At 42.2% G+C, this 11742-nt stretch overlaps 1 protein-coding gene across 1 annotated transcript; it reads left to right on the forward strand.

Annotated features, from left to right (window-relative positions):
• The first annotated feature begins 2624 nt into the window (after window positions 1-2624).
• On the forward strand, window positions 2625-9267 carry LOC137072602 (cytochrome P450 3A30-like). Its single transcript, XM_067440455.1, has 13 exons — window positions 2625-2781; window positions 3244-3337; window positions 3507-3559; window positions 3829-3928; window positions 4384-4497; window positions 4715-4803; window positions 5025-5173; window positions 5334-5464; window positions 5542-5623; window positions 5694-5854; window positions 5930-6156; window positions 8601-8763; window positions 8840-9267. Exons 1-13 carry the CDS (start codon window positions 2711-2713, stop codon window positions 8945-8947), a joined length of 1542 nt encoding a protein of 513 aa, XP_067296556.1. The 5' UTR covers window positions 2625-2710; the 3' UTR covers window positions 8948-9267.
• Window positions 9268-11742: the final 2475 nt, after the last annotated feature.

Here is an 11742-nt window from a genome sequence, read left to right on the forward strand (position 1 = left end):
CACGGCAAAGAGTGAGACAGGGGGACAGACCTAGTCCTCATTGGAGCATGCTCATCCAAAACATCAGCAATAGCAGAATGGTACAAATCAGATATTTTGGATGGACACATGGAATCAAAAACATCAGAGATAGCAGAAGAAGTAATTGATGCGGCAAACATACTAGCATTAATAACATTGATCTTATGGTAGGAGATGTTAATATTGTCAGTACATTTAGTTGGATGGATTAATGGTAAATGGACTGCTTTTATATAGCGCTTTTTACAGACCCTATGGCCATCCAAAGTGCTTTACATTTTTGCCTCACATTCACCCATTCATACAGCAACGGCGATGTCAGCCATGTAAGGCACCATCCAGCTTGTCGGGAGCAGCTGGGGTTAGGTGTCATTCTCAGGTGGAACCGGGGATCGAACCACCAACCTTTCGGTTTGTAGACAATCTACATGAACCACTGAGCCACTGCCGCCCCGATTATGTAAAATCAAGGGTAATAAGCTTATGATCAGAGATAGGAGTAACCAGACCATTGATGGAGATGTCATTCAAGCCAGATGTACAAACTAAGTCAAGTGTGTGGCCATGAGTATGAGTTGGGAAGTTAACATTCTGATAAAGTTCAAAGCAGTAAATAGAGATTAAAGTAGCAGAGGACCTCGGTAGAGTATGCAGATTATTAGAATTGCAGCGTCTCGTGTACAGAGCATGATTTACGAGGGTTAGTAGTAGTAGTAGAGATTTGAAAGCACATGGTGAATACAGGTCAGAGAAATAACCAGATGAAAACAAGGTGAATACAAAGGGGCATAAAAGGAAGGGAAAACAATACTCAAGTGCCTTGTCGGTGTACTTGGAAGTAATCACAGTCACAAGGAAGAGTCAATGTCATTCTTCGGTCTTCACACGATGATGTCTGTTGAGCCGTGTCAAATGGTGTCTCCTCCGAATTTGCCTCACTGGCACGACATGCTCAAAACCCGTCTTCGGCGCAATAATTCCGATCTTTCATGTATTCATACTCTTGTGTAATCGACGCCCCATCCTAAATAAATCTGTCTCTTCCGTGATACCCTGAAAATTTGAATATTCCAATCTAATATGATTTCTGACCTGTAAGGTCGCCAGAATAATAATCCTCCACGGTGTGTTAATAGGCCAGAGGAGAACTGGCACCCCGACTGAGTCTGGTTTCTCCCAAGGTTTATTTTTCTCCATCATGCCCTGATGGAGTTTTGGTTCCTTGCCACTGTCGCCTTTGGCTTGCTCAATTGGGGACACTAAAAATATGATCAAAGTTTAAAAAAATATTATTCAACTAATTATACAAATAAAATGTATGAATTAGGTCTTATTTAATTCTATAAACTATAATACTGATCTGCCAACATTGTTGCTATATGATAAATTAAAATAAGCTGATAACATCACTGTTTTCTCCAGTACGAATGTACAGCCAAATCTAATTTTGTCGCAATATTATCCTGTTTGACACTGTGAAGCTGCTTTGACACAATCGTGATTTTAAAAGCGCTATATAAATAAAGTTGATTGATTGATTGATTGATGAGGGTTTCACATGAGGGCTGCCGTGGAGTACCACTCTATTTACACTCACATGAGTATCGTTACTGAATACAGCTGGGTACGCTTCCTAGAAACGTGTTTACTCATGTGGACAACGAGAACAAAAGCTGACTCACCAGACACCGCAAGATTACAACACCACGACTACAACACGACAATACACTACACAGAAAAACTTTTCTAACAACAAATAAGCTAACAATCACATAAGAAAGGATACCATAACGTAAAAAGTTGCTGTCTTCCTGTTGTTCAAATGCTTCTCTCTGGATGGTGGTTTTCCTGGAAAGACCAGCCATAAAATTAGAGGCAATCACCATTATTATTAAAAACATATACTCCATTGACCTAATGAGACTTGATCAGCCTGAAAACACCACACACTGATTAACCATTCACCTCTCTATATCTCAGCATCGTTCCGAAGAACGGGATGGGTCTGGGACCCTGTATTCCCAACTTCTTGAAATGACTGTGAGTCCAGGATCCATATCTGGAAGTGACAGCAAAACCATTTGAATAAAACCATCCCAGATGGCCATCCCACTTGATACAGATTCACACCGAAAGAACAGCCTCGAGAATATCAGAATCATCAGACACTCAACTTCATCTCTGGAATACAGAATATACTGTTGATCAGCTTAAGGTTTCCTTCAGCTATCTGAGACTCAAGAGAAAAGAGCAAGTACAGTAAGAGTACAGACGAGACGCATTTGCTCTCCGGTCGATCTCAGTGCTGCCCAGAAAAATAAACATCACTCAAGATCATGTGATTTCGCTTTCCTCTGGGATTCATGACTTCAGCTCTGAGAATCCCAAACAGACAGAATCTGTGATATCAGAGAGAAGAGACACAAAACAATAGGAGAATTAGAAAACACAAACGTGTGTAAGTGGACCAGTACAGGTGACTGTTGCAGTGGTTTGATGAAGAGTCTGGTCAGAGGTGAGCCGTGATGCAGTGGGTGTGTTTGTCAGTGTGTGCAGAGGTTGAACACGCTCCTGTTCGCCATGTTTGCGTGTTCTCTGTTAGTTAATGAGTAAACCCGAGAGCTGAATAAAGCTCCTGCTCCTCCTTGCTGCGAGTCATTCTAGTCTGAGCGTCCCGGGATCAGTAACCATGAGCTACGGTCTGTTCTTCTCCGCTGAAACATGGGCTCTGCTCGTGTTGTTGGTGACGCTTCTGGTTATGTAAGTGACTGGTGAAACTCTACTAATCTCTATAATTAGTTCTAGAATCGTGATAAAAATGATTCCATTAGTAACTCGTTTGACTCATATGAAGGGCAGATTATAGTCACTGTATCAGGTGATATTCTCTTAGGATCTTTCTAGAATCACAGCTGACAGGAAACATTCTCAGAATGTGGACTCAAGGTTCTCTTAAAGTTCCTTCAGTAAAGTTAATAAGAATGATCATCATCTATCAGTTTTTGCTCTTAAATAATGTTCTCAGTGTCAGGACAAAAACCTTATTTATATATCATTCATTGAACATTTTTTTCTTTGGGACGTTCATCTAACGTTTTTTTAAATGTTTCTACTTGTTTCAGAACTTTTATAATGTAATACGAACATTAGCAAACCATTCTCAGAACATATTTTTTGTCATCTGGGATGGTTTTATTCAAATGGTTTTGCTGTCACTTCCAGATATGGATCCTGGACTCACAGTCATTTCAAGAAGTTGGGAATACAGGGTCCCAGACCCATCCCGTTCTTCGGAACGATGCTGAGATATAGAGAGGTGAGTTTATTTTAAAGCAAATACAGCATGAGTCTATTGAAGGTTCATTACAGATCCATGAGAATCTAACGTAAACCTATTGGCATATAACACACAGATTATACTATAGTTTTTGATATGAATCTTCTGAACATGTCTAAATGTGAACTCGTCTGTCGTGTGCTTTCAGGGGTTTCATAACTTCGATCTCGAGTGTTTCAGGAAGTATGGACGAGTCTGGGGGTGAGTGTGTGACGGATGACACATCACTGATTAATCTTAATGAATCATCTGAAAGAATAATTACAGAACATATGAAACAGAAATGATTCTGCTGTGTGCTTCAGTTTGAGATGAAATGACAAACATGTTTGAACATAAGATCAGTAATATTTGTAATAAAGAGCCGAGGATGGTCATAATGATAATAAAAGTGAATCAATCATACAGTTATCATGAACTGAATGATTCTTCTGACTGTAATGTTTTTCTGAATGACTTGTTTCTCACAGTATCTACGATGCGAGGCAGCCTGTGCTGTGTATCATGGATCAATCCATCTTCAAAACCATCCTGATTAAAGAATGTTACTCGCTCTTCACCAACAGAAGGGTAAAATCACCTTCATCTTCATCATTATAGTGAAAGGACATCAGTTTGGTCAAATACTGAAATTATCTAATGAGATCTTTGAAATATTGATTATTTTGTTCTTTTTTGAATACTATGAAGCAAAGTTGGCCAAGGTTGGGATGATTAAAAAAAAAGAAAACATTTCTCTGGGAACGCAAAATATTTGAGAGAGAACTTAAAAGTTTCTCTGGAAACATAGAAGATTTAAGAGAGAATGCAAAGTTTCTAATGGAGCGCAAAAGATTTGAGAGCGAACTCAAAGTTTCTCAGGGAACCTAAAAGATTTCAGAGAGAATGCAAAGTTTTTCCATGAACACAAAATATTCGCAAGAGTAGGCAAAGTGTTGCTTTTTAATAATGATTTGAATGTTTTCAGGTCAGAGTTTGTGGCTGTGTTTTCATTTTATCTCCACATTTGTCCTCTGTTCTGGCAGAACTTCCGTCTAAACGGACCACTGTACGACGCTGTGTCCATTGTTGAAGACGACGACTGGAGGAGAATCCGCAGCGTCCTCTCACCATCCTTCACCAGCGGGCGGTTAAAGGAGGTTTGTGAATCTTTATTTGGATCATTCTCACACTAACAAGGGTTATTGTATTGCTTATCTGAAGCATTACATCAAGGCAGAACTGTTTCATGAACAAACAAACAAACAAACAAGAATCATAATAAATATCAAACATTACCTGTGTGTGATGATGATGATGATGATGATGATGATGATGATGATGATGATGATGATGGACTGCTGTTTCTCACTGTAGATGTTTGGCATCATGAAGACACACTCTCAAATTCTGGTTCAGAATCTGGGAAAATCAGCAACACGAGGAGAAAACGTGGATATAAAAGAGTGAGACATATTGCATAATATATCACAAATGGCTTATCATTATCTGAAGAGATAAGAACAGAGCTGCAATAACATCACTATAATTACCTGAGCAAAGGTGTTCAATTACCTCACCAATCACCTTAAATAACCTCCCGGACAGAGGAAACATTCACTACATATAGAGAGCATACAGGCTGAATGAGAATAATAATGTATTTCTCTTGCCTGCATGTGCTCAGGTTCTTCGGTGCGTACAGTATGGATGTGGTGACCAGCACGGCGTTCAGCGTGGACATCGACTCCCTCAACAACCCCAAAGATCCATTCGTGACCAACATTAAGAAAATGCTAAAGTTTGACTTCTTGAACCCTGTGTTCCTGATCTGTGGTAAAGGGCTCAACTAGTCTTGTCAGTTAAACACACTTCAAGGGCTAACGTAGGAAACTGAAGTCTGAATAAATGTTCCATCAATGTTACAGGAAGAATGTTTGTACATAACTCTGAGAGAACATTCCCTGTTAAGACCTTTTTAAAATTTCTTCTGTAGCTATATTTCCTTTCGTCGCCCCCCTTATGGAGAAAATGGATTTTGCCTTTTTCCCGACATCTGTGACCGATTTCTTCTACGCTGCCTTACAGAAGATCAAGTCTGAAAGAGTGGCCAGTGACCACAAGAAGGTACAACAAACACTAAACTTAACACTAAACATCTATTCAATCATGATGTTCTAAACCACGGTTCTCTAATCCTGCAGAAGAGAGTTGACTTCCTGCAGCTGATGGTCGATTCTCAGACGGCAGGGAAAACTCTGCCTGGCGAGGAACACACAGAGAAAGGTGAAGCATCTCAGATGGTTTTCCATTGTCCATATGTAAAGACTCGTACCTTAACCCGTCTCCTGTGCAGGTCTGAGCGACCACGAGATCTTATCGCAGGCCATGATCTTCATCTTCGCCGGTTACGAGACCAGCAGCAGCACTCTGGCATTCTTCTTCTACAATCTCGCAACTAACCCAGAGGCCATGGAGAAACTGCAGGAGGAGATCGACGAGACCTTCCCGAATAAGGTAGCACTCAAATGATTCATTAATTGGGACCAGTGTGATGAGTCTGAGGCTTTAACCATTGATTGTGTGTTGAAGGCCCCAGTGGACTATGAAGCTGTTATGAACATGGACTATCTGGACGCTGCGCTGAACGAGTCCCTCCGGCTTTTCCCGGTCGCCGCTCGACTCGAACGGGTTTGCAAGAAAACAGTGGACATCAATGGCCTCATCATCCCTAAAGACATGGTTGTTATGATCCCGACCTATGCCCTCCATAGAGACCCGGATTACTGGAGTGAACCTGAGAGCTTCAAACCAGAGAGGTCAGGATGAGTTTCTCAGAAATTTAGATTTTTGAATCCAACCGTTGCTCATATAATATATGTCAAAGGGTCTAATTAGAATTATACCCCATTGACATGCATTATACGAGCAACGGTTGGAGTTAAACATCTTAATTTGTGTTCTACTGAAGAAACAAACACACCTACATCTTGGATGTCCTGGGGGTAAGCAGATAAACATCATATTTAATTTTTGGGTGAACTATTCTTTTAAGGGAATGTTATTCTTGAGTGTTCTCTGAGCGTTACTCCTGAGTGTTCTCTGAGCGTTACTCCTGAGTGTTCTCTGAGCGTTACTCTAGAGTGTTCTCTGAGCGTTACTTAAGAGTGTTCTCTGAGTGTTCTCTGAGCGTTACTCTAGAGTGTCCTCAGAGCGTTACTCTAGAGTGTTCTCTGAGCGTTACTCTAGAGTGTTCTCTGAGCATTACTCTAGAGTGTTCTCTGAGCGTTACTCTAGAGTGTTCTCTGAGCGTTACTCTAGAGCGTTCTCTGAGCGTTACTCTAGAGCATTCTCTGAGCATTACTCTAGAGTGTTCTCTGAGCGTTACTCTAGAGTGTTCTCTGAGCGTTACTCTAGAGTGTTCTCTGAGCGTTACTCTTGAGTGTTCTCTGAGCGTTACTCTAGAGCGTTCTCTGAGCGTTACTCTAGAGCGTTCTCTGAGCGTTACTCTAGAGTGTTCTCTGAGCGTTACTCTTGAGTGTTCTCTGAGCGTTACTCTAGAGCGTTCTCTGAGCGTTACTCTAGAGCGTTCTCTGAGCGTTACTCTTGAGTGTTCTCTGAGCGTTACTCTAGAGCGTTCTCTGAGCGTTACTCTAGAGCATTCTCTGAGCATTACTCTAGAGCGTTCTCTGAGCGTTACTCTAGAGCATTCTCTGAGCATTACTCTAGAGTGTTCTCTGAGCGTTACTCTTGAGTGTTCTCTGAGCGTTACTCTAGAGCGTTCTCTGAGCGTTACTCTAGAGCATTCTCTGAGCATTACTCTAGAGTGTTCTCTGAGCGTTACTCTAGAGTGTTCTCTGAGCGTTACTCTAGAGCATTCTCTGAGCGTTACTCTAGAGTGTTCTCTGAGCGTTACTCTTGAGTGTTCTCTGAGTGTTCTCTGAGCGTTACTCTAGAGTGTTCTCTGAGCGTTACTCTAGAGTGTTCTCTGAGCGTTACTCTAGAGTGTTCTCTGAGCGTTACTCTAGAGTGTTCTCTGAGCGTTACTCTAGAGTGTTCTCTGAGCATTACTCTTGAGTGTTCTCTGAGCGTTACTTTAGAGTGTTCTCTGAGCGTTACTCTAGAGTGTCCTCTGAGCTTTACTCTAGAGTGTTCTCTGAGCGTTACTCTGGAGTGTTCTCTGAGCGTTACTCTAGAGTGTCCTCTGAGCATTACTCTAGAGTGTCCTCTGAGCATTACTCTAGAGTGTTCTCTGAGCGTTACTCTAGAGTGTTCTCTGAGCGTTACTCTAGAGTGTCCCCTGAGCGTTACTCTAGAGTGTTCTCTGAGCGTTACTCTAGAGTGTTCTCTGAGCGTTACTCTAGAGTGTTCTCTGAGCGTTACTCTAGAGTGTCCTCTGAGCGTTACTCTAGAGTGTCCTCTGAGCGTTACTCTAGAGTGTCCTCTGAGCGTTACTCTGGAGTGTTCTCTGAGCGTTACTCTACAGTGTTCTCTGAGCGTTACTCTAGAGTGTTCTCTGAGCGTTACTCTACAGTGTTCTCTGAGCGTTACTCTAGAGTGTTCTCTGAGGGTTACTCTAGAGTGTTCTCTGAACGTTACTCTTGAGTGTTCTCTGAGCGTTACTCTAGAGTGTTCTCTGAGGGTTACTCTAGAGTGTTCTCTGAACGTTACTCTTGAGTGTTCTCTGAGCGTTACTCTAGAGTGTCCTCTGAGCTTTACTCTAGAGTGTTCTCTGAGTGTTACTTTAGAGTGTTCTCTGAGCGTTACTCTAGAGTGTCCTCTGAGCTTTACTCTAGAGTGTTCTCTGAGCGTTACTCTGGAGTGTTCTCTGAGCGTTACTCTACAGTGTTCTCTGAGCGTTACTCTAGAGGGTTCTCTGAGCGTTACTCTAGAGTGTTCTCTGAGCGTTACTCTACAGTGTTCTCTGAGCGTTACTCTAGAGTGTCCTCTGAGGGTTACTCTAGAGTGTTCTCTGAACGTTACTCTAGTGTCCCCTGAGCGTTACTTTAGAGTGTTCTCTGAGCGGAACTCTTGAACATTCTCTGAGCGTTACTCTTGAATGTTCTCTGTTAGCTGTTTGGCTTGGTTCATGGATTATAACTGAAAATATCTGTAAAATCCCTATGGAAAAAAAACTTCCAGAACCCAGGCTGCTGAGAAAGAAAGTGGCACTGTTGCACTAGGAACACAAGGATGGTTCTTTAGAGTAACTGTCTGTATAAATACTTAAAGCCAACATGACTCTTTCCTGTCCTATTACCAGGTTCACTAAAGGAAACAAGGAGACGATTGACCCCTACATGTACATGCCCTTCGGCCTCGGGCCCAGGAACTGCATTGGGATGAGATTTGCTCAGGTGACCATGAAGCTGGCCATCGTGGAGATCCTGCAGAGGTTTGATGTCTCTGTGTGTGAGGAGACACAGGTGAGCTGACGGATTGGTATCTCTGGTATCAGTGTTTGTTTGTTTGCTGACTCTGACCTTCTCTTGCTCTTCACAGGTTCCTCTGGAGCTCGGCCTCAATGGTCTACTGGCTCCCAAAGACCCCATCAAGCTCAAACTCAAGCCTCGGACAGCTCCAGACATCTGCAACAACAACAAAATGTAGTGCCGCTCGTCTGCTGCACACTTCTCTTTCAGTCCGAGGAGAAGTTCTGATGGGTCTTTTAAAATAAAAGAATGTACGTAGTCTCTAGTCTTCAGTGAAGAGAAAGATTCAACTCTGAGGTTCTCTGGGGCTTTGGGACTTGGACTAGGAGCTTAGTTTACTTCAGTAGTGAATGTCAGGACAGATTCAGCTGTCGTCTGGGACTCGTCTTTAAGGGTTTTACTTTGATGATTGAGAAAACTAAAGAAATTAGATTAATCTGTTAAAAAAATTATGGAAATGAGCATGTTTATTGAAGAAATAAAGTCTGCAGAAATATATCTGATGTGTGTTGTGTCTGTTAAAAACACTTTTATAGCATTTAACCAAATTCTAATTGAAGTAATAATTATTTTGTCTTGATAGTTCACCAAAAGTAAAAATCCAGTGATTATTTACTCACCTGCTATTCTAATGGCGTATACGTTTTATACTGTATTGGTCAAGTACATGTGTGAAAAACGAACCTCTAACTGATTATAATTATTTGGCGTAAATTCGGGACTGTGTCTTCCTGAGATCTTATCTCCGCCCTATTAGCGTAGACCCCACCCACAATTGCTGATGGACTCCGCCCTATTAGCATAGATCTCACACACAAATTATGTTTTATTAACAAAGTTCAGGAGGAGCAGGTTCAAATGATCTATCCAAAACAACTCGTCATCAGCAATTACCACATCTATTAACAAGAAAGGAAGCCTATAGCCTGGCTCTGACCTCATACGTACTTCCGCTCAATTTTCATTTTCCTTAAGTACTACGTCTGGGACTGCGGTGTATCCTAAGGTTTTCAAATTTTTACCGGTCCAATCAGTGAACAGAGGGAGTGGCTGTGAACGATGACATTGATGTCATGCGCTAGTTTGAGTTGTAGTTCAGTAATGGTGGCGGAGAAAGATGTGAACGAAACCATTCATTCCGTTGTGGCACCTCTGCCGAATATCCAGAAGTTAAAGCTAGAGCAATTACAATATTTGCTGTGGTTTGTTGGTGGCCATGATGTTGTGGCCCTCCAACAGGATGAATTCGGGAAAATTTTGATTTTCCAGCTTGCTCCGTTAGTGATGAAGGAGTTGCTGAAGCCCTATTCGGATGGTAACTGTTTCTCATGGGGTCGGAAGGTATTGCCATCATTTAAGTTACAGGGACTGGTCAGTTATTTTATTGCCGTCCGTCTCTCACCACCCATGTAAAAATCCCTGGCCGAGTTACCTACTGCTCTTGACAAACGCAAGGTCGTGTGGGAATGTAATAGCTGTCCGAATCCACATCTCTGAGTTTTCAATCAATCAATCAATCAACTTTATTTATATAGCGCTTTTACAATCACGATTGTGTCAAAGCAGCTTCACAGTGTCAAACAGGATAATATTGCGACAAAATTAGATTTGGCTGTACAGTCGTACTGGAGAAAACAGTGATGTTATCAGCTTATTTTAATTTATCATATAGCGACAATGTTGGCAGATCAGTATTATAGTTTATAGAATTAAATAAGACCTAATTCATACATTTTATTTGTATAATAAGTTGAATAACTTTAATCATATTTTTAGTGTCCCCAACTGAGCAAGCCAAGCCAAAGGCGACAATTTTCAAGAATATATCACTTCAAAATTCACTGTTTATAATCATTTTTGAGCACCATACGGTTGCTTTGCTGTTATTTGGATGCATTTCTAGACTTGTATTTCTTTAAAATGCTGGCAAGTATTTACAAGAGCAACATTAAACATTTGAAACTTTTGAAATGTTTAAGAGAATGTTGTCGTCTTTTAGGAGAACATTCTGGGAAGTTAAAACAAGAATATTAGACGGTAATGTTGTAATAATGTTATGTTCATACTTTTACAGAAAATCACAAAATATTTTTAGAATATTTTTAAAGAATGTTATTTAAATTTTTAAAAGAACAAAAACAAAACTAGCTATCAAATATTATAAGAATGTTAATGGTCCAACATTCCATCCATCCATCCATCATCTTCCGGTTATCCGGGGCCGGGTCGCGGGGGCAACAGTCTAAGCAGAGACGCCCAGACTTCCTTCTCTCTGGCCACTTCCTCCAGCTCCTCCGGGGGTACCCCGAGGCGTTCCCAGGCCAGCCTGGAGACATAATCCCTCCAGCGTGTCCTGGGTCTTCCCCGGGGCCTCCTCCCGGTGGGATGTGCCCGGAACACCTCCCTGGGAAGGCGTCCAGGAGGCATCCGAAATAGATGCCCAAGCCACCTCAGCTGGCTCCTCTCGATGTGAAGGAGCAACGGCTCTACTCTGAGCTCCTCCCGAGTGACCAAGCTTCTCACCCTATCTCTAAGGGAGCGCCCAGCCACCCTGCGGAGAAAGCTCATTTCAGCCGCCTGTATCCGGGATCTTGTCCTTTCGGTCATGACCCACAGCTCATGACCATAGGTTAGAGTAGGAACGTAGATTGACCGGTAAATCGAGAGCTTTGCCTTACGGCTCAGCTCCCTCTTCACCACAACAGACCGGTACACTGCCCGCATTACTGCAGATGATGCACCGATCCGTCTGTCAATCTCCCGTTCCATCCTTCCCTCACTCGTGAACAAGACCCCAAGATACTTAAACTCCTCCACTTGAGGCAAGAACTCTCCACCAACCTGAAGTGAGCAAGCTACCCTTTTCCGACTGAGAACCATGGCCTCGGACTTGGAGGTGCTGATTCTCATCCCAGCCGCTTCACACTCGGCTGCAAACCGTCCCAGTGCATGTTGAAGGTCCCGGTCTGAGGT

Source organism: Pseudorasbora parva, chromosome 4, assembly GCF_024679245.1.
Source record: "Pseudorasbora parva isolate DD20220531a chromosome 4, ASM2467924v1, whole genome shotgun sequence".
NCBI lineage: Eukaryota > Metazoa > Chordata > Actinopteri > Cypriniformes > Gobionidae > Pseudorasbora > Pseudorasbora parva.